This window comes from Pseudocercospora fijiensis, assembly GCF_000340215.1.
Source record: "Pseudocercospora fijiensis CIRAD86 unplaced genomic scaffold MYCFIscaffold_9, whole genome shotgun sequence".
In the NCBI taxonomy this organism is placed as follows: Eukaryota; Fungi; Ascomycota; class Dothideomycetes; order Mycosphaerellales; family Mycosphaerellaceae; genus Pseudocercospora; species Pseudocercospora fijiensis.
The window spans coordinates 1,668,312-1,695,497 of record NW_006921540.1 but is presented as its reverse complement, the minus strand read 5'-3'; the positions used below and the strand labels follow the sequence as shown (position 1 = coordinate 1,695,497).

General features: G+C 46.1%; 3 protein-coding genes across 3 annotated transcripts in view; 2 read left to right on the top strand and 1 right to left on the bottom strand.

Moving 5' to 3' along the window:
• Positions 1-18,680: 18,680 nt before the first annotated feature.
• MYCFIDRAFT_80905 (uncharacterized protein) lies at positions 18,681-19,252 on the bottom strand (the record flags this gene model as incomplete). Its single annotated transcript, XM_007932668.1, has 2 exons — positions 18,681-19,109; positions 19,190-19,252. 2 exons carry the CDS (start codon positions 19,250-19,252, stop codon positions 18,681-18,683), a joined length of 492 nt encoding a protein of 163 aa, XP_007930859.1.
• Positions 19,253-19,441: 189 nt separating this feature from the next.
• MYCFIDRAFT_58545 (uncharacterized protein) lies at positions 19,442-22,638 on the top strand. The gene is made up of 2 exons (XM_007932420.1): positions 19,442-19,623; positions 19,681-22,638. The coding sequence occupies exons 1-2, from the start codon at positions 19,600-19,602 to the stop codon at positions 22,315-22,317; spliced, it is 2,661 nt and encodes an 886-aa protein (XP_007930611.1). The 5' UTR covers positions 19,442-19,599; the 3' UTR covers positions 22,318-22,638.
• A 2,317-nt stretch (positions 22,639-24,955) lies between these two features.
• MYCFIDRAFT_205064 (uncharacterized protein) overlaps positions 24,956-27,186 on the top strand; it is a gene marked incomplete at both ends in the record, with an annotated part of 5,504 nt that continues 3,273 nt past the window's right edge. The window contains 2 exons of the mRNA XM_007932667.1: positions 24,956-25,163; positions 26,495-27,171. Coding sequence (XP_007930858.1) covers positions 24,956-25,163; positions 26,495-27,171 — 885 coding nt within the window. The remainder of the gene's footprint in view (positions 25,164-26,494; positions 27,172-27,186) is intronic.

Here is a 27,186-nt window from a genome sequence, read left to right as displayed (position 1 = left end):
CCTCTCTAGGTATAAGAGGTCGGCGTTAGTAGCCTACGATCGACCTAGGCTATAGTACGCTTCGGCGACCGCCGTAGGGAGGATATTATAATCGTTTAGACGTTTAAAAGATATCCGCCCTAGAGAAGGCTAACTAGCTCGCACCTAAGGACTAGAACCGCTAGCTCTAGCCCTACTAGTAGGGGCAGTAGTAGTGTCCGTCGGTATTACTCTAGGGGTAAAAGGAAGGCTCGGTAGAAGTAGCGGTTAGATAGGCCCTAGCGACGGAGCTCTAGGCGCGATAGAGCTACTATTCTTAATTAAACTCGTAGAGTTAGCGTTATAGGAAGGCTCCGTAAATTCAACGTCTATCGGTCTAGAAGGATCGAGAAGGTCGCCGAAGTCGTAGTAATTATCGAAAGCGTCTAGACCGTATTTATTAGAGGCCTCTATATCCGGTAGCGTCGGACCTTGCCTCTCGGCGTCCTATATAACGCTATCTCTAGGCAAGACAGACTAATCGTCCTAGTTATAGTCGCGACCTATCGGACTTAGTAGAGTATAGATACTAGAAGCGCCGCTTGCTAATATAGATATAGAATCGGACCTACGACTAACGCTCGGAATTGTAATAGTAGGTAAACTCTACGCCGAATGTAATAAAGGAGATAGTATTAGACGTAACGGGTCGATAGTATATAACTCGTAGGTAGGCGGAGTATAGGGACGCTTAGTAGAAGAAGATATATAAAAGAGGGAACGATCGGATAGCGTTTTAGATAAAACACCTTGCATATATAGCGATAATACGCTAGAGAGGTCGCGCGTCGTCCCTAACGCCTCTAATATATCGTTAAAGATAGGACTTGCTCGATGTAACCTAGGTAATAGTCTAGTAGATACGTCGTCGTACGCTAACTATAGATATATAGTATTAGAATCGTAGTTACTATAGGCAGAAAGTTAGGCTTTCTATTAAAGTTAGGGAATGTTATCGCTCGAATGCTAATCTACGCGCTAACATACTACTAGAGTACAGACCCTATAGAATCGTCCGTTCTTCCTCTAGAAGTTAGATACTAGTTTAACGATCTAATAGAATTTGCATTAACGTAGTTCGTAGACCCCGCAGTGGTTCGGGTTAGTTTAGTTTAGTTTGCTAAGCCGAAACTCTAGTTTAGTTTAGGTTGGTTTGCTAAGCAACTATATAAGTAGCTAGTTCGAACTATATAATTTATCGGTTTTTAAGAAGTGTACGAATGTATACGTAGCTTCAAGCAAGCCCTTTGTAAGACTTAGCAGTGTAGCCGGCAGCGTAGCCGGCATTTTTAGTCCTTAGTACTTATAGAATTTTCGAATCCTACTTAGGCTATATAGTTGTATAAAGGTACTTATATAACCTCAAATCTATAGACAATTAGCTAAGGGCACTAACCAATCAAAAGCATATACATATATATATAAGGCATTATAGTTTAGTTCGGAAACTGTACTCCTTAGGTATAAATTTCATCCTTTCGTTTACGGTTCAATTCCCTAACTGCTTAGTAGAATGTCTTTATCTAGATCTAGGCAGAACTTATCGATTTCCCTAGAAGTCCTCCTCCTTAAGAAGTTTATACACTTTCCTACCGAACTATTCGACAATATTAAGTACTAGGATAGCTCCTCCCTCGGTATCGGTATAGTATATAAAAGAGCTATAAGGCAGCTCTATAGAACGTTCTACTAGTTACTCGCTATACTAAGGCCGAATGCTAGTTCGTTCCTTAGAACTCTTAGTTATTTAGGAGATATAAAGGGTAGGGTAGGTAGTAACTTCGTATTGTATAAGGAGGTAGAGGCTACTATAGAAGAGGCCTTTAACCTATAGAAGATAGTAAAAGATATAGAGGCAGCTATAGGTTTAGGTACCTAGTTGAATTTTTAGTAGGTAGAGTATAAGGATATTTAGAGGGAGTATTAGGTAGAGTTACGAAGGCAGGTATATAATATACTCTAGAAAACAGGGATAGTGCCTATAACTATAACTATTAGGCTCTTCAACCTTCCTTATTTTTCCCTATTTTCTTTTTATAAAAATCTAAACTAATACAAATCAACCGGAATGTCTATCTTCTTTTAGTTCTTTAAAAAACCTAGTAGCGTAGCTAGTAGCGTAGCCGGCAGCGTAGCCGGCAGCGTAGCCGGCCTTTTTACTCCTTAGTACTAACGGGATTTTAGGAGACTTCTATTCCGTACGGCCAATAAAGCATACTATACTATATATATATGCTTAGAGAGTATTTAGAGCGCGGTATGTAGCGCCGTATAATAGCGGCTTATTTCGTATATAGAAAAGCTTATAGATAACACTACGAACATCCTTTCTACTAGAACATCTATCCTACCTAGCACCGTCTCGAATATAGACATTCTAGCCTTTTAGAATCTAATCGAGTGCTTTGAAATCCTTATCTATAATCGTTATACGCTTCGCGTAGATAGCTATAAGGTTAACCGCTAAAATAGTATTAGTATAGTCCGAAAAGAGGTAGAAGAGAAACATATATTCGAAGATACGAACTAGGTAGGCTTCTATAGCCTCTTAAAGGGCGCCTATTGCGGAGGCTTAGAAGCGAAGGTCCGTTCTATAATCCTAGGCAATTTCGCGAACAAGTCGTTAGAAAGGAGCTTTGCGGATTAGGAGCTAAGAACTCTTCTAATACTGCCGAATCTTACGGAGGGCTACGGCTAAAGAAGGATTAGTAAAAAGACAGTAAGAATGCCGGCTACGCTACCGGCTACGCTACCGGCTACGCTACCGGCTATAAATAGGACTTACTTCCTAGGCGCTATCGACGCTTCGTACGATTGCTACTAGTAGTAGAAGCGCTAGTTGTCGTCTTACGTAGAGCCTTGCCCGCCGTTATCTTACGCGGAGCCTTACTCGCGACGCCCTTTCTAGTACCGGAGCTAGCGGTAGCAGCAGCAGCCCTCTTGCGTTAATGTACTATACTCGTTCTACTATTTCCGGTCTTATTACGACCCGTAGAAGCACTAGGTCCCTTCTTGCGAGGCGTCGTAACTTAGTTAAGTAGACTCGCTATTATAAAAGTCGTCGAATTAAGGAAAAAAGTACGTTACGAAGGTATACGAAGGCGCGCGCGGAGCGAGGGTATTACGGAGGTAGTAGATATAGAGCGTAGAGGTATAGGTATCGATACGAAGGTTGAATATAGCGGTAGTATCGCGGTATCGCTAGGTAACAGAGTAAGCTTCGCGTAAGCCTATATTATAGTAACGTTAGAGTAAGGAAAGAAGGCAGGTACGGCTAAAAAAGGTAGGTACGGCTAAAAAAGGTAGGTACGGGAGACTTTAAAATATAGCCGGCATATATAGCCGACATAGTAATAGGCGAAAGCCTCCTTTTAATAAATAGCCGGCGTAATAATAGTATCTTACTATAGTATAGATATTCTTTAGTAATGCCTTTACTAGCTATAGTAATCTTATAAGTAACCTAGGCCTATTGCTAGTAAATATAAGAAATATTAGGTAGGCTATACTAAACAAGCTAGTTATTTAGTAGGAAAAGGCCTACTACCGTCTCTATATACCGGCTACGAGTGCCGGCTATCGCTCTAAATTTAACTCCGCCCTATCTCGGAGGCTAAGGTACCGAGCGGAAACCCTACAGCTTATATTTACTCGGTTATCGCGGAGCGCTTATAGGTGAGGTATTAGAAAAGAGTATAAAAAGTACGAGAAGAGTATCCTAGGATATAGGTCGTAAGTGAATAAGAGTAGTACGCCTAGTTATTTATATAGTACGTTACTCTATACGACTAAGAGCCTATATTATCTTATACTTCGCTTATAAGACCTCGACTCTACTAGTATACTATCGATCTCTTCCTCGGTCGCTAATACGCTATCTTAATTCTTCTTCGAGTTGCCGGACTTAGTGCGCATCTATAGCTATATAATAGCGCTACGTATTATAGAGAATTTCTCGTTAAAGTTTCTCTCTCGCAGGCTTACTATCTGCCTCGCAGTATAGAGGATCAAAGTACTAATACTAAAGAATCTCCTTATAGTTAGGATGCTAGGGCTCCTTAGGACCTTTGTATTTTAGGTCTAAATAGAGACGTATTATAAACGTTCTATCGCCCTTTCGCTTACTACCCGCTAGGTCGCGATATACGAAGAAACTAATCTAAATATAGCTCGTCTCTATAATAGCCGGGTAAATATAGAGCGCTAGGTTTCTACTTCGTACCTTAGATTTAGGGACGGCGCGGAGATAAAATTAGAAATATAGCCGGCACCTATAGCCGGCAAAAGGATACGAAAATAGGCCTCCTCCTAGGTTAATCTAACGACTAAATACAATTTCCAACTAATCCGCTATAAACCGACGCCGAATTTTAGCTAGAAGCTATATATCTTTATTTTAAAGAGTAACCCGCTTCGTATAGATAGTAAGGAGGTTTAAAAGCTTAAGCTCGGTTACGAGAAATGCCTCCGTAGCTTCCTAAAGAGCACTAATCGCCTTAGCCGTAAATCGTATACTAGACCGAAAATCTAATATAATTTCTCGGACGAGTTACTAGAAGGGAGTCTTAGGGATTAAAAGCTCGGTCCCTCTTTTGTTTTAGAAAAGCCGGATCTAGCGAAGGGCAATAGTACCTAGTTTAAAGCGCCGCTTCTTTGTCGTCGAGTCCTACCTTATTCCCTTTCTTTTAATAGAAAGATAACTTTTCTTCGCGATAGTCTTCGTCCGCCTACTCTTTTTAGCCTTCTCCTATCTACCTATAGCCTTCTTATTTTTCGGTACTGTTTTCCGAGGAACCCCCTTCCTTCGTATATACTACGGAGAGCCTTACTCTTCCGATATCTCGTTCTCGCTACAGTCTCCCTATGCTTAGCTTGCTTTACCCTTGCCCTTTAGCCTCTAAAGATATTTATCTGCGCGTTTAGGCGACGAGGGTATATCGGTAGGACCTAGAAAATTAATAAGCATATAATCGTAAGGAGACATTAATGCTTCTTACCTTCTAGAACAAATAGTCTTCTATTAAACCGCCTTATTAGGTTATCGTTAGATTCGAATAAAGGATAGTGGCTTAAGGAAGGGGAGGCAGCCGGCTTAGGAAGGCCCGAAAAGCCGAATCCTTAAGGTATATTTGTCTTTAAGAATGTAGGGAAAGGGAAGAAGGAGAGGAAGAGCGAATAGAGAATTAGAAATAGTCCGTAGGTAAGCGGGGTCGGTTGCTATAGCAACTAGTCTGTTTAGGTCCTAGGAATTCGAAACACATTTCGGATATATACCGGCTATATACGCCGGCTATATTACCTTATACGTAAACGCTTCGTCTCCTTAAAGCTACTCTAAGCCTATATACGTTTCCGCTTCTCGACCCGGTATCGCCTTCTACCTCCGCCCTCCTCCTCTTCGTTATCGCTAATTAGGGTTTCGCTTAAACTAAATTTCGTATTCTCTTCGCGCTCCTAAGTTTCTTCGATCTTAAGGTTTTCTAATTCCTCGATTAACTCCTTTAGTATAATCTTTAGTAACCTACCTTAGCGATTCTAGTAGAGGAGATAGTATCGGAATACTATAATAGATTCGAAGGTAGTAGGCGAGTATATTCGATTAAAGCGGCCCTAGTAACGAGCGATACTAAAAGACCTCTTATAGCCTATACCTACACTCGGGATAGCGAGGACGTCCCGAGCGACCGACGCTATCGTTAGAAACTTAGGCTCTAACCGCTGCTATATAGCGAGAATATCGTCTCCGAATTCGTCTAGAAGACCGGTAAGATCTAGAGATTATTAGCCCTCTTTCCGAGCCTACGGCTTTGTACTTACTCGCGCGCCGATAGAGATCGAACTCTTCTTTATTTACTTTAGTAGTTGCTTCCTCTTCTACCTCTACTTCCTACCTACGAAATAGGTATAATGTCGGAGCCTTCTAAACCTTCTTTTTCTTTATAGGAGCTGTATTTAGACTAGTTTCTTTCCGACGCTCGTAGAATATCTTTTCTAGAATAGTCTAGTAATGCTTCGGCTATACCTCGTCCGCCTTCTATTCCGGCCTCTACTAGTATATATCCTTTTCTACCGGGTTAAGCAAGTATATAACGCTATAGATATCCCCGAACGAGTTAAAGGTAGCACTATAATATTTATATAACTTAGTATAGGAGGTGTCTATAGCTTTCGTTATAGCTACTTTCTAGGGAACGCTCTTCTTAGCTAGCTTAGCTACGGTTTCCTCGAGCTCGTTAAAGAGCTAGTTATAGTACGCAAAGACAAGGTAGATCGTCGGTCCTCGGGTTCTTCTAATCGTAGTAGTAACCTTCGCGTAATGCTTACTAATATCGACGAGATACTCTGCTTAGCGCTATTCGGCGGCGGTAAGGCCGAGCTACTTAATACCCTCGGAACTCTAATAGATCTCGAGAGCGGTACGTAAAGTATATCCCCTCGTAACTATATAGAAAGTCGAATCGAACCGGATCTTAACGTCTTAGGTAAAACGGAGTAGGCGCTAAGGAGGCCGCTTTTGCTATCGCTTATTCTATACGATATTCTAGGCATCGGTTTTAGGGCGCTCGATTAGGTTCTTTTAAATAGCCTCGAATCGGTTATATCTCTATAAGCTCGAGTTCGTATATATTGCTAGACGACGAAGCTAGAGAAAAAGAGTTAGAACTATACTAGGTTGCCGGCTATAGGTGCCGGCTACGGACAATAGTTATACCTTATATAAAACGAGAGCGAGGCTCTCTACCTTATCCCGTCTTATTACTATAATAAGTTTCTCGACTTTCGACTTTACTTTATCCTTATCTAGGATCTTCTATTAGTCGTCGTTTAATAGTGCAATTTTAAGCGTCTTAAAGAGGGCTCGGATCGCGATTTAAACTATATAAGCGAGGTAGGGAAACTTCTATAGGGATATAACTAGCAACGACGTCGGCTCCGATTCGTTAGGGCTAGGGCTATTAATAGGCTCCTCTTTATCGTTATTATCGTACGTATTATCGTACGTATCCGGAATCGTAGCGAGCTTAATATTCGGAAGATTAAGCTAGATTATAGACCTTATAATCTCCTCTACGTACTCGACCCTATCGATACAATTAGTAATTTTAAAGACATATGCGAGTGAATTGTATATACAACGCCTTATACAATATTCGATTATTACTAGCGTTGTCCGCAGTAATCGAGATTAGTTTCGTTATTACGCTAACCCTATCTATTGCCGTATAGACAAGCTTCGCTATATCCTTACTAGTATAGGAACCTAGAATTTTAGGGAATCCGATTATAAGTTCCTAGAGTTTCCAATCCGAATTAATAAAGTATAGTATAATCGAGAGGAAGGAGGCTCTTATAGTCCGGCTTAACTAGCTATCGATAGTAATAGCTACTCGGCGAGTATTACGGAGGATCTCCCGAATATCGTCTAACGTAGCCTCTTTATTCTTTTCGAATATAATACGCTAGGTTGTCGCGCCGAGAAATAGGGGAGGGTAGTTTATAAGATATAGGTATGTCTTCTATATAGACTCCCTTTCGTAGAAGTCTTCCGGAAGACCGTTTGTAGCTAGCATTTCGTTTACTAGTTACTTAAAGTCTTCGGGGGAGAAATCGGTAGCCTTTAATCCTAGAGCTTCCTTAAGCGTAGCCTATAATAATTAGCTAGACCTCTACGGTTGATTTAAGTAGCCGGAATCTATAGCCGGAATCTGTAGCCGGAATCTGTAGCCGGAATCTGTAGCCGGCAGCTATAGCCGGCAGCTATAGCCGGTAGCTATAGCCGGCATTTTAGAAGACGTACCTCTTTCTAGAACGCTGTATCTATATTAACTCTCCTCTCTCCTTAAGATTCCCGATACCGTTTAGAATAGAGATAGTTCGTAGGCGATAAGTTCCTATCCCCTAGTTTCGGATATTTTAAGATTGAACCGTAGAAGTTATAGACAATTACTAGTTAACCTTTAAGTCGAGAAGTCGTATAACGGTGCAATGCCCCCTCTATAAAGAACTTCTAGAATATGTCCGTTCGCTCCTTACTCCCCTATCGCATCGAGTACTTCCGGAGTTTATACTCCTTTGAACGTAAGTATAAAGGGAACTATATCTTATAGACCTATTAATTGAACTGCTCTATATACTCGGGTTTCTAAAGATACGCCTAGCTAGCCTTTTCGAAGATTTCCGGGTTAATACTCGATATTCTTATATCTCCGAACAACCTTCTACTTAGACTCCGTAAAGGTAAGGACTAGGTAGTAGTACCCTATAATGAATTCCTACTACTAGGATTCGGAGAGGATAAATCTAGCCCTAATCGTCGTCTAGGACTCGATAGGCTCGAAGGTAAGTATACGACCTCCTCTCGACGTTGTCGCAATCTCGCTCGTATACTAGACTGTTTCGACTATCGTCTCGTTATTACCCTTCCTAGTATAGCGCCTAGTGTATATACAATGTCGGTCGGCATGTTTTAAGGTTTCGTACGGTAAGGTAAGGACTTAGGAGTAGTAGATATATACTAGTAGCTATAGGGAAACACCCTTTCTTTTATAGTATCGTATCGTTAGGAATAGCTAGGCAGTAAATAGCTAGCTACCTTTTTTTTTGTTTCCTAGCTACCTAACTACTAGATTTTTTTTCCTAGCTACCCTAGCTAGCCTAACTACTAGAATTTCTTTCCTAGCTACCCTAACTACCTGAATTTTGCCTTCTATACGGCGGCTCTCTCCTACTAACGGAACCGAGCTACTATACCTAACGAATCTAAGCTCGTTTTTAGTCTCAATCTATCCTCTTTCGGTATAAGACACTCGATAAGCAAATGCTTAGGCCGAGTCTAACTACGAAACCTAAGACTAACTAATAGCTCTATTAACTAATCCTAATCCTCGAACTCCTTCCGCTTCTTAGTAAAGACCTTAAAGAGCGCTCGAGCTTCTTCGGGTGCCTATAGAGTAGTCGAGATAAAGCCGTATCGCTAAAATAGGTAATCCTTCGGAGGCTTATATAGAGATTTAGAGAATTCTAACGCTAACCTATCCTACTAGTAGCTTAGATTCCGGATACAAGCCCTCTCTACCTTAGTAAAGATTTTATATAGTAGTAGTACTCTGCCTTTAAGAAACGCTTTCTATTTAACTATTAGTATCTACCGGCTACGAACGCCGGCTATATATGCCGAGTATAGAATAATTACCTATACCCCTTCCTCCTATAGTAACACTTCTGCCGTCCCTAGATACCTAGCCCCGATCGCATTAATCGCAAGCTACTTTGCCTTTATAGACGTAAAGGCTTCGCTCTAATACTAATAAAGAAACTTCTACTCTATATCGAGGATATAAAGACGACTAGTCTCGATTCCAATCCTTGCTAGCTTTTCGTAGTAGCTTTAACTATGATTTTCTAGATTAATAGGACTTATACCTTAGCCCTTTACTAGTATCTCGTCTCTTTAACTATGCTCGATCTACTCCTAGCGCTTATCGTCTATAGCGTTAGGCCCTAAGACTGCACCTGTTACTAGATCGACGTATAGTATCTCCTCGCTTTTTTTAGTTCCTTTATTCGTAGTATTAAGCTCTATCGCGGCATCCTAAACTCTAGTATTGTTGTTCTCGGCTATCTAAACATCTCCGTTACTATCGGTCGTATCGATAGAGGTAGCGGCTATAGGTCTAAATGCTATTAGTTAACGTATTAAAGAAAAATATACCGGCTATAGCTGCCGGCTACAGCTACCGGCTATAGCTACTAGCTACGGCCGCTAGCTAGATTGACTTACGCTACTAGAACTTTACGCTCGAAAACTAGCCGCAATTCTTTCCTCCTCTTAGCCTTCTCTTAGGTTGTCTTCTTATTCTAACCTTTACTTTTTTCTATAGGCGCTAGCTATCGATAGAATGCCTTATTCCGCGCCTTTCTTCTCTTATCCTTAGCTCTTTTATCCTTATCTATCTTGTCCTTTCTCTCGCGGTCTCGTACGGAATTCTTCTTCGTAGAGTACTCCTCTTTAGTCTTACGCTTTTTAGTTAGACGCTTAGGTAAAACAAACTCGCGGTCTTTAGTTCTATCTTCTATTTAGCGCGCGGCGCGTTTCTCTCTTACTATTATAAGGGAAAGGGGCAGGGGCGTAGCGTATAGTAGTTATTATCGGTATAGGTATAGAGGAAGAAGTTGAAAGTATAAGAATATCGCGAAGCCCTAATTGTTGCCGCCTACGTAACGTTATATAGGTAAGCTTTCGTAACTACGGCAACTACGCCCCGGTAATAGCAACTACGCCCTAGCAACGGCAACTACGCCCTAGCAACGGCAACCACGCCCTAGCAACGGTAATAAAGCGTAGTAAATACAACCTAGTAACTATTATAGCCGGCAATCGTAGCCGGCAGTCGAATAAGAGTGTCCTTATAGCAAAACTACGCCCTAGTAACGGCAACTACGCCCTAGTAACAGCAACTACGCCCTAGCAACGGCAAAAGAGCGTAGTAAATGTAACAGAGTTACTATTATAGCCGGCAATCGTAGCCGGCAGTCGAATAAGAGTGTCCTTGTAGTAAAACTAATATAGTCTCTAGTTCAAACTAGGAATCTATATAGTTCGAAAAAACTAAACCGGAACTAGGGAGCTAGTTCGCCGCTAAGAAACCAAACTATATACGTTTAGTAGTTCGGAAACCGAACTACTACGGGGTCTAGTAGTTCGACTACTAGTCTAGAAGCGGGACTAGTAACGGGAATACGGTTATACGGAAACGATAGCCTAGCGGAAGATTAGGAGATACCCGCTCTATACCTCGTCTCTTTATCTCTATATAATATCGTTTAGAATAGATTATCGTCTTATACGACGTTTATCCCCGTCGACATTTTAACTAGTAACGGGGAACTAGATCTCCGCTTTAGCTTTAGCTGTCGTCGCGAACGCCGTAACTTAGGTAGACTATCGTCCGATATTAGGTTAATCGTAAAGTCGGGCGGTACGAAAGAGCTAGGTATCGCTCGCTTCTTGCCTTTCCTCGCGCTCTTTATATCCGGTAGCGTAAGTATCGGGCGCTTAGATCTAGAAGAAGATAGAGTAGATAGAGAAGACATTTTAGGTAAGGAAGAGCTAAGCGAGTACGCCGTACTATAGAGTTCGAAGAATCGCGGCCTTTCGTATAAAAAGCGAGGTAATTACAACGTACTATTAGTAGACCGACGATATCGAGGCGTCCTTATATACTACCTCTCGGAGATAGGGACAATTCTAAGAGCGAGCCGTTGTTTTCTCGTAGAGATCGTCGATAATATAAGCGTTAAGGTATGCCTCGGAAATTAGGATCCTAGAGCGGTATAAGGTATACAAATCGTAAAGAGTCGATATTAGGGATCTCGGTTAGGAGGGACCGCGGCTATTAGCCTACCTACCTCTAATGCTTACTAGTTCTAAGTTGTTTATAGATAGAATAGCTAGATATTCGATATTACGAAAGAAGTCTAAGATCTAGGGAGGACGAATCGCAAAGAATCGATAGTAGAGAACCTAGTTAGGGGGGCTAATACGATTAGTACTTGCTTACGAATCGTAATAATTCGGAAATTAATACTAGGAAGTTCCTTTAACGGAGCTAGTTAGATTATTAGAATCCGTAGATTAGAAGATTCCTAGATCCTAAGGTAGTATTAGCGGAGTATATAGATTAAATAAAGGTTACTCGGAATACTACTCCTATACGAGCCCTCGAGATCTAGTTTAGACAAATTATCCCTAACTAGTTAATCAAATCTAGGGCATATAGTTTGCGAGAGTAGTAGGATACTCGCCGGCCGAGATTACGGAGGAGGACTAAGTACGAATAGTAGGTTCGTATAGGGTAGTTCGTATAGAGGGGAGAGAGAGAGCGAGAGTACTCGGTAGATAGGCGCCTCTTTAACCGATCCTAAGAAAGCTCTACGTTTACCGGCGTAATCTAGTCTTACGTAGTATCGATCTCGTAATTTCCCGACGCGGAAAGGCTATAGGCACCCTATAGAGCGCCTAAAGTTAGGAGACTAGTAGGATAGCTACTAGATTCCTTAGGCGTTAAGTAGATTGCTCTATACGGGTACTACCGGGAGTACTATCCTCTAGTCGCCGATTATTAAAAAGAGATACGTATATAGCTAGGGGCTATTTAGAAAACTAGATCCTACTAGAGCTAGTAGTATTAGTAATAGCCGATTAGAGGTATTAGGCGAGGACGGCTATAACTCGCCTTTAAGCGTCTAAGATATTAGCTCGCTAAACGATAGTCCGGTATATCTAGAGATAGTATCGTAGGCGGCGGATGTAGAGGATTTTAATATAGAAGAAGGTAAAGAAGCTATAATAGTACCTACTACGCCTAAAGGAAGGCAGATCGCGGTTAAAGATATAGACTAAGCGCTAGTTAAGACTATATATTCTAGGAGGGCAATTTCGGCGTTAAAGGCCTAGATTAGCGACATAGTACGTATACGCTAGCTCGGATAGTATATTCTTCGGCTTGATTTCCCGTGCTCGGCGCTTTTAAAGAGCGATATTCGTTCGGGTAGTATCGCGCAATTCTAAAGACCTTTATTTCGAAACCCCCTAGTCCTAAGTATATCTCGAAGTAATATACGCGCCGCGTATACGTAGCTACCTGTTTGTTTATATACGTAACGCGATCTAGAAGTGATATATTAACGCAATTATTAATACGAACTTAGAGCGCGATACGGATATTAACCGTTATTCTATCGACCGCCGCCCTTCTATATACTTCGCGTAGTCTAGTACGACTATTTCCCTCTCGATTTCCTTCGCCGATACTATTATATTAGCGATTAGAACGCGCGCGATAGTAGACTAGGAGGACGTCGATTTTATAGCTATTTAGTAGTAGGAGCTAAACTTCGCCGCTAAGTCGCTCTGTAACGAGAATAAAAGCGTTAAGCCGAAGACTAGCCCTATCTTCGATCGCCTAAGGGAGAACCGTAGAATAGGCCGGCAACTAGATATAGCGTACCGCGATAACCGCCGCTATAATATATACGCTAACGAGATCGTAATAGCGGTTAATAGAAGGATAAACGCGAAACTAGACACTAAGTTTGTAAGTATTAGCGCCGCGTATAGATATCGAAACTAGAGCTAATAGTAACTAGACGTACTAGTACGAAATAGTAGACGGCGGCGTAGTCGACCTTACTTTTTAGCTAAAGGACGATAGCTCTCCCTATCCCTTCGATCGTTATAACTTCTTAGAGGTAGATAGTAAGATTCCGGCCCTAAAGAGATTCGTAAGTTAGCCCGTCGGGAAGGATTACCTATTTTTAATCTCGTACTAACCTCTATAGGCTCGGATAGGTATATTAGGGCGAGCTCCGTTTCCGGACTATCGCTATAGAAGACTACCCCCTCGCTAAATACCCCCTCCTACTTCTTATATACCCTATCCTTAACCCGCGGTCGCCTTCCTTCGAATTAGTAGGTAAGGTATAGCTATTCTATACCTTCGACCCGAGCTAGCTAAGCTATATCTCGACTAGCGGACCTAGCACTAATCTAACCCTACCTAGCAAATAGGCCCGCCCGTTCTATTTTCTAGTAGAAGGCACTCGAGGCCTTTAATACAATATTGCGTTCCGCTCCGTATAAGATAGGGAGAATAAGTATCGGCCCTAGATATTAAAGAAGGCGTAGAATAAGGCTAGCTTTAGATATACGGACTAGTAACCTAAGATATTATAGAAGTAGGGAGTTAGCGACGTATACCTAAAGGCTATTAACGAGCTAGAGTTTAGGGGTAATTAACGGCTATATCTAAAGATATCGCGATTCTAGTAGTACCTAAATCGGTAGAAATAAAATAAAAATAGTCCTACTCTTACCGTCGCCCGTATCTAACTATATATTTTACTCTCCTTTCCTATACTCGCTACCGCCGCGAAAATTGTACTAACTACGTACGCCGCTAATCCTCTATTTACTCCCTACTCTTTCGGCGTCGCGAAATGCTAGTAAGACGTATCGATCTACGCTATCCTAATAGCGAAAAGGGAGTCTCTCTTCTAAACCTCGCCTACTTCTTACGTCGTCTCCGCTAGTCGTTTATTTACTACCTACGCTTTCGGCGTCGCGAAATACTAGTAAGACGTATCGATCTACGCTATCCTAACGGCGAAAAGGGAGTCCCTTTCCTAAACCTCGCCCGCTCCTCGCGTCGTCTCCGCTAATCCTCTATTTACTCTCTACCGATACTATATATACTCCTATAGCGAAGAAAGGCGAGGTCGGATAGGAGCGGCTTTCTAATACGTAACCGGAGCTAAGCGAGCGGGGACGCTTATAGCCGCTACGTAAATAGAGACCTCTAGCTAATTAGGTAGTCCTAAAGGTTATACCCTCGCTAGTTATTTAAAGCTAGCCCTAGTTAGCGAGATGCCGAACTATATTCGCTTAAATATATTAGCCGACCGTACCTTTAAGGGTACGGTAAAATTAGTATAAGGCGATCTACGATCTACTAGATCGTCTAGATAGGGGGTTTAATTCCCTTATTAGCTATAACTTTTTTTTTCGATTTATATAATTATCTATATTCTATAACCCTCTAGCTAATTAGATCGGTTCTAGATAGTAAGAGTTATTCGCTTATAGTCCTTATAGAAACACAGGGTAGCGACTAGCGAGGGTATAACTTTTAGTATTAGAGGTTCGAATCCTCTATTAGCTATCCTTTTACGCTCGCGTAAGGCGGCCGGCTATAGCCGCGAATTCGGGAGTTCCTATATGTAATTTTCCCCGTGTCCGGGAACTGCCGCGCTAAGCGGGAGCGCCCGCGTGTTTTAGGGATACTAGAACTTTATATATATAAAAAAAAACCCCCTAGCCTTCTAAGGTACGTGCTTTCTCGTCTATACTAAGACGAGATAGAGACTAAAACTAAACGTATCGGTCTATCTAGGGCCTCTAACTTGTCCGGTACCGCCGCCTATTTAGAGAGCGTATTATCTTTACGCGTAGTAAGAACGAGATGCAGCTTTAAATGCACTCTACGCGCCGCTACGCTATCGAAGACGTCGCGTAAGGGCAAATTATAGCCTAGAGACGATAACAAGTATAGAAAGTTTATAGACTAAAGGAGATAGATTGCTCTACCTACGATACCGTACTTAGGCTCCTCCGCCTCCCTACTAAGTTACGATAGCGTCTGTCTCTAGGGCGCGAGTACCGTACTTATAGTAGTCCTAAGGAAACGTACTACTCTCCCGTTCCTATATATATCTCTAGACGATAAAACTCTCTATTCCTACGCCCTATATCGAGGATTACTATCGCGTCGTCCGTATCGATTTAAGTATAACCGAAATTAGTAGCATTCTATACTAACTATAGCCTCCTTTTTATATTAAAGTCCCTTCCTATCTCTACGTCGAAGAAGTTATAGTATTTAATATAGCTATCGTTTTATAGGAAGTCGAACGGTTAGTTATATTATAGCAAAGTATCGATAGCGCTAGGAAGACAGATTTCCTCTAACAACCGTAGGTCGTACCTAACTAGGACCCTCTATACGAAGGTGCTATCCGTTCGGCTCGTTATAGTAGGATATATGCGTAAAGGAACGATAACGAAGCGATCTATACCGAACGGCTATATAGTAGTAAGCTTTATCTACGCGAATTCGATCTAGAACCGGTTAGTAAAAGCGCTATATTCTTAGGGTACGCGACGGATATACCTAGCGACAATGCCGAGGAAATAGCGAGTTAGACTTTTAGAGATATAGTCTCGGCTCGAACTCGTCGAGTTCGTCGAGCCTATTAGTATTCGTATCTAGATTAACGTAGACGATAGACCCTTCTATTTACTCTTCCCGTTACGCCTAAGTAGTAATAACGTTAAGGTTACTATCTAGGTACTTGTCCTACGACTACTTAGGTATAGAGATCTATAGGAGTTAGCTTTCTACTACTATATACTAGACGATATACGAGAATACGTACTACGTATTCTTCGTCCTAAGACTCCGTCCGCTAGTAGATCTTATTTATAACTAGAGACACTAATCTCGATATATACCTAGACAGCCGGTAATCTATAACGCTATAGTACGGAGGTTTAGGAGAGAAGCCGTTATTCTTATCTATATTGCGGTTCTCGCGCACGCGGCGTAATACCTCCTTAGTAACTAGCTTATATATATCTTATAGCGCTTCTTAATATACCGGGGCCCGGCCTATAGCGAGCTATTAGCGAAGTCGTATAGAAGCGTAGGGGTGCTTAATCTCGGCTATAGCGCGATTTAATTCCTAATATTAAAAGGCTCGCTACGGTATACTACGTAGAACGTCTATCTCTATAGCTCGATATTAGCGAAAGTAGCGTACGGCGACCGATACGCTAGAGACTTACTATTAGGGAGGGCTATAGTAGCTAAGACCGTATAGGAGGGGCGCCTTTATCGAGGTCGCTACTAGTAATATCGATAACTAGAAGAAGGTAGATATAGCTACGTAGAAGTAGTCGCTATATTAGTTATTATAGTAGTAATATTTAGACGACGCGCAACGCTACAATATTACTATTTGTATACGTAACCGTCGCCGCGCGCTAAGCCTATACTAGCTAATAGATATAAAGCGACGATATAAAGCGACGATATAAAGCGACCTACGATAATAATAATAGCCTCTTACGACGCAACGACGAACACTCGACCTTACGCTTACTACTCTAGCTTAGATCCTACTACTATAATATCGGCATCGTCGCTAGGGAGATATTAATACGAACGAAGTCGTTAAGGACTCGAGTTAAGGCGAAGAAGCGCATTGTCTACCTCTAGCGGTATAATCCGGTAAGATATATCTTCTAGAGCTATAAATTTATATTATATCGAGGGATATAAAAAGATGTCCGTTAAGTAGATAGTACGCTAAAAATTATAACAAATGTACTAAGATTATCGTAGATTTCCTTCCGCAACCTCTCTAAATACTATATTCTCCCTTACGCTCGGTACTATAATTGCTCGCGCCTTAGTTTATTATAACGCTCGACTCGCTACGATACTCCTCTAGTAGGGCGAGACCGAATAATAATAATAAAGGCTTTCGCTAGATAGGAGCGCCGTATATAGTTAAGAGACAACTCCGCGTCGCTACCTAGTCGAAGCCTATACTATTATAAAGGAGCCGGAAATAGTCTAAGAAGTAGGTTATCTTAGCGTACTTGTCGCTAAATAGGGCCGGGAGCTATACCGTCCGTTTCTAATCGCGAGTAGCACTCTCTAAGAGTAAGGCGACGCTAATACTATAGCTAGATATCGTATCGAATTAATACTAGATCTCGAGGACCTTTATAGCTGCCTTATCGGCGACGTCGTTATAGAAAAGGCTAGTAGCGATATAAAATACCTTAAGAGGCTTCGCGATAGTCGATCCTTCTACTAGCTATAATTCGAATATCTACCTAAGGTCTAGCTTCCGAGGGACGATACTAAACGAAGGAAATAAGCCGAACCGCCGTAGATCGAGAATCCTCTATAGCGGGCTAAGTAGTAGCGAGTCTTGCTATATCTTCGTAAAGAAAACTACCGACTCTTACGGTAATTCCTACCGAGTACCGTAAACCTCCTCGTACTAGAATTGTTAGCCGCTATATCGAAGTACGACCGCTACCGTACTACTTACTATAGCTTTCTATACCTCGGACCCTTTAAGACTATAATCTTAAGTATATATCTTCGCGAGTATTACGGTAGGCCTCGAGAGACTACGATAGGTAGTTAGTAGCGGGCCCTCGTTAGATCTATACTAGTACGACGCGAATAAGTATCCGGTAGCTAGAGAAGTTAGATCGAGGTCGGTTTTAGTAGAGTTTATAATAGTCGATCGCGATATTAGATTATTATAGTAGTAATTAATAACCGTATACCTGCTAAAGTCGTTATGTCTCCGGACGTAGGCGCGTTATACGTAGCTGCTGTAGTCGTATACGCGACGCGCGCCTTCCTTAGGACTCGCGAGCGAAGGATACTATAATTTCGTATAGCTTCTTAAAGGCCGTAAAGGTCGATAGAGCTACGATAGCGACTAAGAGAGTCGATAGTATCGTATTTATAAGATCCCGATAGCGGAGCTCGCGATAGTAGGGCCTCGGTACCGGTTATATATACTAAATTACGCTTCCTATAAGGCTACTAGCGCGATCGAGTATACCGCTTCGAGTAAATACTACCGAATAAGATATATACGACGAAGACGCCCTTTTCGAGACTACTATCGAAGTTATAGCTCGTCGCGGTATATACTACGACGTCTACGCCCTTCCGGATCGCTAAGGTATTAACGTTCCTTACGTCTACTAATTAGAGGCTACGGTTAGCCCGTTTTAAGCCGCACTAAGCCTAAAGGGGCCCTAACTTTTATTAAGTTGTTATATTATAGATCTACAACCTACAATCTACAGAAGTATATAGGGCCTTAGGTGTCACTTTATCACTTAGAGGCGTGTAAGGTAAATTATGCGACCTACTAACCTATGTGACTTTTTGCGGCAAAAGATGAATTTGTCCGCTCAGCTACCACAGGGGATCACTCGGTTGATTTGTAGATGCTGGAGCAGCTGAAGTCAAGAAGATGTGAGGTTCGAGAGCGGGCCTTCGTGTTCATCAGCCCCAGTAGTAGCCCAGGATTGTGAGATGGCTGAGGGCCGAAGGTTTGGAGAGGGTTCGCTGTGCGAAAGCCACGATGTTTCTCCGGAAAGCAATCAGAAATTTCGCTGGCACGGCATCATCAAGGCAGTCGTCACATCTCGGAGAGCACCAGCTGTATACTGCTGTAGGTAGGTATTTGGACGTCGCGAGTTGAGAGTGTTGAGTGCGCGCATGCGAGCCGCCGACCCACGACTTTCGAATCATGTGAAACTCGACGTGGTTTGCAACCAGGAAACCGGTTTTCGAAGGATTCAAGATGCCGTGGCGGTGGTGGGTGGCTAGAAGGCTGTCAATGTCACATGTCGCATCATGTGCACTCTCTTTTCGGACGGAGGCGTCTGTGCAGGCATCACCCTGTGAAACGCCAAAGCATGGAATCGATAGCTAACGCGATGGTATGATAGTTCTATACATCGAGGCGGTCTGTCGTAGAAGGCACATGCATTTCTCGCCACTCCACTCACGACCACAGAGCAGAGCAGAGCAGAGCAGAGCAGAGCAGAGGCAGGCACAACAACCATCGACATCACGGTGCAGCGTCGATCGCCACAGCCAAGGAAGGAAAGGCCGCTGTCGTTGCCCCCCTGGCCGTGGCGCGCCTCCCGTGTTTAGATTGCATTGGCTGCATTGGCTTTTTGCGCAATCGCAGTCGCAGTCGCAGTCGCAACCGCCATCTCGGTCCAGGAGATCGTATCGACCTCTGCCTGCGCTCTTCTTCGACCTGACCTGACCTCACCTCTTCACCGACCACATTGCCTTCTGTCCCGCCAACACAGAGCATTAATTTTCTGTCATTATTCATCCAGACGAGCGTGTGCGTCCCATAACAAGCCTGCTGCTCCCGCGGCAGGCGTCTCTCTCACGTCACGTCGACATGGGTAACTCTTGCGGCGGCATCGTGAGCCTCGCCCAAACTCAATCCACCACCACACCTTTGTGCTGACCTCGGTGACAGAGCCAAAGCGGAGACGCGAATATCGGCTCTTCGCAGTCCTCCAGCACCAACGACTCCAACTCGGCCACTTCAGTCGTCTCGGTTATTGCCCCAGTCGCCCTCTATGCCTTGATCTGGGCCTTTCTTTTCCTCGTTTTGCGCAATAGATTCCCCAGATATTACAGACCTCGCACCTTCGTCGGCTCATTGCGAGAAGAACAGCGGACCCCCCGACCCAAAGATGGCCTCTTCAACTGGTTTGCCGAGTTCTGCCGTCTCCCCGACACCTACGTCTTGAACCACCACACTCTCGACGCTTACCTCTTCTTGCGATTCCTCAAGATCTCCTGCGTCTGCTGTCTCGTCGGCTGTTTGATAACATGGCCAGTGCTGTTCCCAGTCAACATCACGGGCCAAGGTGGCCAAAAGCAACTCGATATCCTCACAATGGCCAACCTCGTGGCCCCAGACGGCAGCTCACCGAACAGCTACTACTTCCGCTACTTCGCTCACGCAGGCTGTGCCATCCTCTTCTTCAGCTTCGTCATCTACATGATCACGCGCGAGCTCATTTACTTCATCAACCTGCGCCAGGCATACCTCATGTCGCCATTCTATGCGAGCCGTATCTCCTCGCGTACAGTCCTGTACACGAGCATTCCGGAGGACTACATGAGCGAGCAGAAGCTTCGAAGCATGCTCGAGCCAGGCGTCCGCAAGATCTGGCTGTCTACCGATTGCAAAGAGCTGGAAGAGCTTGTTGAAGAGCGCGATAAGACCGCCATGAAGCTTGAAGCCGCTGAGACCAAGCTGATCAAGACTGCAAATGCCAACAGACTCAAGGCTGAGAAGGAGACTGGGCGCCAGAACTCCGAGGAGGCTGCAATCGGCGAGGAAGGCGCTGTTGCCGCTCGCTACCTCCAGGAGAAAGAGCGCCCCACACACAAGCTCAAGTTTTTGATCGGCAAGAAGGTCGACACCATCGACTGGTGCCGCAGCGAGCTTAAGAGCCTCATCCCCAAGGTCGACGCGGCTCAAGCCAAGCACAAGGCCAACCAAGCCACGCTGCTCAACTCCGCCTTTGTCGAATTCGATACCCTCAGTGCCGCCCAAGCTGCATACCAGAGCCTCACTCATCACCACGTCCTCCAGATGTCACCGCGATTCGTCGGCATGAGCCCTGAAGAAGTCGTCTGGTCCAACCTGCGCATCAAGTGGTGGGAGAGAGTTGTCCGCCAGATCGCAACGACAACCTTCATTGTCGCCTTGGTCCTCTTCTGGTCCATCCCTGTCGCCGTCGTCGGTGCCATCAGCAACATTACCTACCTGACCTGCTCACTGCCATGGCTGAGCTTCATTGACGACATCCCATCTGCCGTCCGTGGTGTCGTGACCGGTCTGCTTCCCGTCATTCTGCTGGCCGTACTCATGTCACTCCTTCCCATTATTCTCCGCAAGATGGCCAAGCTTGCAGGCGCTCCAACACTTAGTGCCGTGGAGCTTCACTGCCAGAACAGCTACTTCGCCTTCCAGATCGTCCAGGTCTTCCTCGTGGCAACTCTGGGATCCGCTGCATCTTCTGTGGTCCAGAGTGTGGTTGACGACCCATCCAGCGTCACCACCCTTTTGGCCACGCAATTGCCAAAGGCAAGCACATTCTATCTTTCCTACTTTGTCCTTCAGGGCCTCGGAATTGTCTCTGGTCTCTTGGTCGGTCTCGTTGGCCTCGTTCTCTTCATGGTCCTTGGAAAGATCCTGGACAAGACACCACGCAAGATGTACTCACGCTGGATCAAGCTGAGCGGCCTCGGCTGGGGCACTCTCTTCCCCGTCTACACCAACTTGCTCGTCATTGCATTCTGTTATGCTGCCATCGCTCCACTCGTCATGGGATTTGCGGCAATAGGATTGTCCCTCTTCTACTTCGCCTACCGATACAACCTCCTCTTCGTGTCCAACGCGTCCATTGACACCAAGGGTCTGGTCTACCCACGTGCGCTGAAGCACCTCTTCGTCGGCTTGTACGTAGCCGAGGTCTGCCTCATCGGCCTGTTCGCCATCGCCACCGGCTCCAGCATTGGCGCTTTGGGACCGCTGATTTTGATGATCGTCTTCCTCATCTTCACCGCGCTCTACCACATCAGCTTAAACAGCGCCATGGACCCACTGCTCAACTACCTGCCAAAATCTCTCGACGCCGAGGAGCGACGCCTTCTTCAGATCGAGAATGGCAACGTTGCAGAGGGCGATCAGTACGCCGACGGTGCCGGTAAGGAAGGGGCACACGTTCACAGCACTGGCGCCAACCACGAGCTCGGCGCAGCTCCGCAGAAGAAGCCAAACTTCTTCACCAAGTGGCTGCGCCCGGACCTTTACGCCGACTACGAGACCATGCGCCGACTTGTACCAAAGGACATTGCCATCAACTATACAGAGGAGACCGAGGATCACGCTTTCTACAACCCAGCAATCGGCAGCCCGGCACCCCTTCTCTGGATCCCACGCGACCCAGTCGGCATTTCACGACAGGAAGTGGCAGACACCGGCAAGGTCATCCCCATCACAGACGAGGGTGCTTACCTTGATGACAAGAACAATGTGTGCTGGGACGCCGATGAAGGCCGCCCTCCAATTTATGAAGAGAAGATCTACTACTAAATGTGAGCACTGCTTTCACAGCTGGGACTCCAGAACCGGACCAGTGTACATGATACCCCCTTTGGCGTACAGTCTTTCGGAGAATAGCATTTGCAGGCTAGAGCTTTGGGCCAGCCTGAAGCGATGATACCAGAAGGAAGGTGCTTGCGTGTCGGTCGTTGGTGCTTGAGCATCGTTGGGAAGAAATACATGATTGGAGGTGTAAGTGGTTAGAGAGGCAGAGAAAGACCCTATAATGGGCACGTTCGTAAGCACACTCAGATACGTCTTTTGATATGAAAGCATGAGTTGAGATCGATCATTCGATCATCCAGCAAAGCTAGTACATTGTTCCAAGATTTCATGATTCGATGGCGAGCGGCGACGGATGCATCAAGCACTTGCGATTGACTCCCATCTCGCATCTATCGCCTGACTGGCTCTGCGCAGTACAGTCTCGCCGCCAAGCAGAGCACCAAAACGACGCACTCTCTCTTCCTCACTCATCAGCACGAATGACGCCAGGTCGCCTGGTTTCAATGCGTCTAGGATGGCCTGTGCAGCGAAAGCATTGAATCCTGCCGTGCGCAAGAATCTTTCCCAGTACGTTTCTTCCCCCAGTATCTTTGCCTCTGCAGAGCAATGTCCTTCGATGCAAGCCGCGATCCACCTGACCAGATCTATCTCGTGCTCTGACGGGATGTAGATGGTGCGAATCTCGCAATTCGGTATGCTGCTTGTTGTCGTTTGAGAAGTCAAGGTATTGAGCGCCGCGATGCTATGGATTGGTCCATTCACCAGGACAATCAAGGTTGAGTACCGCAGGGAGATGTTCTGGATTCGGGATAGGAAAGGCTGGAATTCGTGTTCGCGGCCTGGGAGGGGTTTTTGCGCGATCTTTTGGAGGTTTGTGATGTGGAGGCCGGTTGAGGGTGAGAGGGTTAGGTGGGCTTCTGTTTCTGTCTGGTTGGAAATTGGTGGGCGAGTGATTTCTTGGAGGTTTGGGCAGTAGGATATAAGTTTTGCTGCGAGGCGGCGGTCGAAGGACGGGGAGGTTATTATTGTTGCTGACATTTGTTTTTGGCTGATGACTGGGGTTGGGAAGGCGGACTCTGGCTGTTGCAGAGTTTCTGTTGGTAGTGCTGGTGCTGGGAGCTGTGGGTCCTTGAATACTTCTGGTGCGTTGATGCTCTCGACGACAGATTCGCTGAATGGTGCCGAATTGTCAATGGCTTGCTGATTCTGCAGTGCCATGAATTGGTCGAGGCCTTGATGCTGTCGAATCAACCTTTTTGGCTGCTGCGGCACAGACCCTGTGTCCTTCCCGTCCTCTTTTGCCGCCTTTTCTGCTATTGCGACAAGTTGTTCGTGCTTCTGCTTGCCACTCTCCAGCTGAGCCGCTCTGCGTTTGATGAGCTCCTCCATGCTTGGCAGCACATGTCGAGCTTCTGAGGGCTTGCACGATGCGCCATTGTCAGCTCGCTGACTCTCTGGGTTCAGCTGAGAGAAGCTCGACACTTGGGAGACGCCGCCCCCTGTCGCTGCATCGTCCAGCCTGAGTTGTGTCCGTAATGCTCCCCGACCAGGATGCAGAGTATTCCTGTTTTGAGTTGCACGGCTTTGCACAACCTGGCCAGAAATCTGGTGCGCATCTGTATCTATCATCTCATCGCCTGAAAAGTGACAAGCCTCCAGTTCTTCATCCTGATCGTCGTCATCCTCCTCAAGCACGCGCAGACCTTCAAGCTTCCACGTCAGATTTGCGAAGTCAACTTCTCCATCAAAGTTGATATCTGCGAGGTACCTCACGCACGAGCCATCATCAAAGTCTCCTTCTGGTTTAAGTTTGGCCAGATACGACGGAAAGGGACTCCAAGGCAGCGTCTTCTCCAGCTTTGATACCCCACTCCACTTGCCGTTCGTCTTGATGATCTTGTTGAATACATCGACCATCAGATCCTGCTGTCGTTGGGCGTAAATCTCCCACGGTGCGGTGAGGCTTACGTCCTCGATCTTTGGCACAGGCACTCGCAGCGTCGTGTCTACTTCAGTAAGCTGCTCCTTCCGCAGCCGATCGATGCCGGTCTTGGCGAAAGGCGCAAGTACGTCGGTCATTATCGCCATTGCCTCGTCTGTAGACGGCTCTCCTACTGATTCGTCCGATGGCAAGCGAGGTATCAGCGTATGCAACTCTTCTGTGAATGAGACAGTCTTCGTTTTCTTGGTCGGAGGTTCCGATGAAGTGTCGGGGAGAAGAGGGTCTGACAGCTTGAGGTCTTGTAACCGCTTAGCCTTTCGCTGAAGCGGCGATGAGGACCCTGTGGTCGTCGCATCTAAGAAGCCTTTCAGATCGGTCAAGTCCATAGCCGTAGTGCTCTCGGCGTCCAGCATATCACGCTCAGCAAGTCGTGCATCAAGAATGGCAGCCTCAGCAACGGAAGGGTCTTCTGGGGTGGAAGTGAGCTCCACTTCTGCTATTGGCGAAGGTAACCTCTCCGGACTGAGAGGTGGCGATAGAGGCAGCAAGGGCGAAGAAAGCTTGGGAAGAAGCTGTCAGAAGTCAGTATTTACTTGGAAGGAGCGGTTTTGTGGCACGCACGCGCCGCTTGCGATCTTCTGCCAACCAGGGTTGGAGATGAGAGTCCAATGTTGAAAAGACATGCTTTATGAAGCCCACTGTGTCGTGATCGATGGGCCATTTCTCATTTCTCAGCTCGTCATTCACGAGCGCCGGCAGATTGAGGTTGGATGCACGCCATGCAATGCCCTCGTCCTGTTCATCGTCAATCTTGAAAGGTGCGATGTCTTCCGTGTGCAGCTCGACAGCGTTACGCCTCCGAATGTGGGCCATGTCACTGGGCGGGTGTGTGTGTAGGAGAGGCTCTTCGAGCTTGAGAGCTTTGAAGGACGTGTCGATGCCGATGCCAATGCCGTACCGTTGCTCTTCGGTGGGCGCAGCTTTGGTGGCACGCATGACAGAAGCAAGATATTCGACCGAGTCAACGTCGACGTGCCACTTCTCGTGGTAGAATATGCGGAGCTCAGGCTTGTTGCGAATGAAAGCGTCGATGCTCTCTTGGCTGGAAGGATGGCTCGACTCGTCGACAATGTATGGTGGCCGGAGATGGTGGTGAAGCGTCGACATGAGCTCTTCTTCAGCGACGCTTTGGAGCGCCTCGGCCACGTACGAGCGGTCCCCATGTGCTCCATAACCATGGTATTCGTCTTCTGAGAGCGCATCGGGCTCATGTGCTCCAGCGACCGCATCTTCTACCGGCATAGCCATAGCGCCAGGCAGATGGCTTTGGTTCATTCTGGTGCATGTATGCAGCATGCGCATGAGCAGCGCGTAAGATGACGGTGAACATGGCGAGGGCGAGGGCGAGGGCGAGGGCGAGGGCGATGCCGAGGGCGAGGGCGAGGGCGAGGCCAGTGTGGAGGTTGCTTGCCTTTTTGCTACCGTATCGCATCGACTGCATGCAGCTGCTGATGCCGATGCCGACCGACTCCCACCTTCCTCTTTGACAAAGATCATCGTCAGCTGCCGCGTGTGAGCGCGCGCGCGCCGATTGGCTCTGCACGCGAGTATTCTAGCTTCTGCTCCTTGCCACGAAAAGTTTGTGACCACTCCGCTTCCATGCTTCCATGCCTTCCTTCAGCCGTCTGTACTCTACACTACCTCCACCCATCCCATCAGGAGCCGCCCTTTCGTCTGTCTCGCACCTTCTCCCGCAACGAGTGCGAATGATCGCATCGCATTAGCCCGTGTCGACGCAATCGACAATGCTGGTCCGATGTGCCGCACGCCGACAACCACATCGTCACATCAATCTACCATGCCTGCCTCCAGCACACCTCCATCGACCATGCCTGCCTCCAGCTCCGCCACAGCTACGATGCACTGCATCCCACGCCGCGCCAAGTCGCCCGTCCAACTCAGCACACGCAAGAGGCATTGAGTCGCGCCGAATCACGAGTGGCAGTGGCAGGGGCAGCGGCAGTGGCAGAACGCACCTACGAACACTGGCCACGGCAGCAGACCAGTACACGCCCCGAAGCAGCAGTCAAGTGCCCCCGCTGGGCCTGGGCTCAGGCTTTCGCAATGTCGCCGACGATTACCTCCCCTTCGACTTCTCTGCCTTCACCGATGCCAATCACACGCATTCCATCGCCCTGCACGATCGCACGCCATCTACAGTCCTGCACGAAGGTCTCATCTTGACCGAGCACGGTCTGACTGGCTCGGTCAGAGATCTGTTGGGCCATTTGCACACAACCCTGGCCGTGGGCCGCAGAGATCGTGCCGAGGCCATTATACAACGACTCGCCGACCAGATCGACCCACAATCGCCTGAGCTCGCTTATGCCCATGGCGTTTATCTGCAGAATCTCCTTCGGAGCGTCATGCTGGAGGGTAGACATTCTCCCCAGTCACAAGCTCTGCTGAAAGATATGCAAAGATGGTTTGAAGTGGAGATTCGCAACAAGCGTGTGACACCAGAGCCAAGCCTTTTGATCCCCGTAATGCGCGCCGCCATACGAGCACTGGACGGCCCCAGACGCGAAAGGACCATCCGCAGGTATGCCGAGATCGCGAAAGAGCTGGGCGATGAGGTCATGGACGACGTTCTATTATCCGAGGAGTACGATGACAATGAGTTTGCCATATTAGGCCGTGCCACGTCGCAGTATTACGAACATGTCGACACATCCGATGCCCTGCCTGCTGCAGAATCCGCGCTCGAGCCAGCTGAATCGCAACCCGGGCTTTCACTCAGAGAAGATATGCTTGATCTACGCACCATTCCGGACGTCAGAGCAACGGAGCAAAAAGGTATTGGTCTGGACAGCATCAAGCGTGCAACATCGGGTCATGTAGGTGCGCCGCAA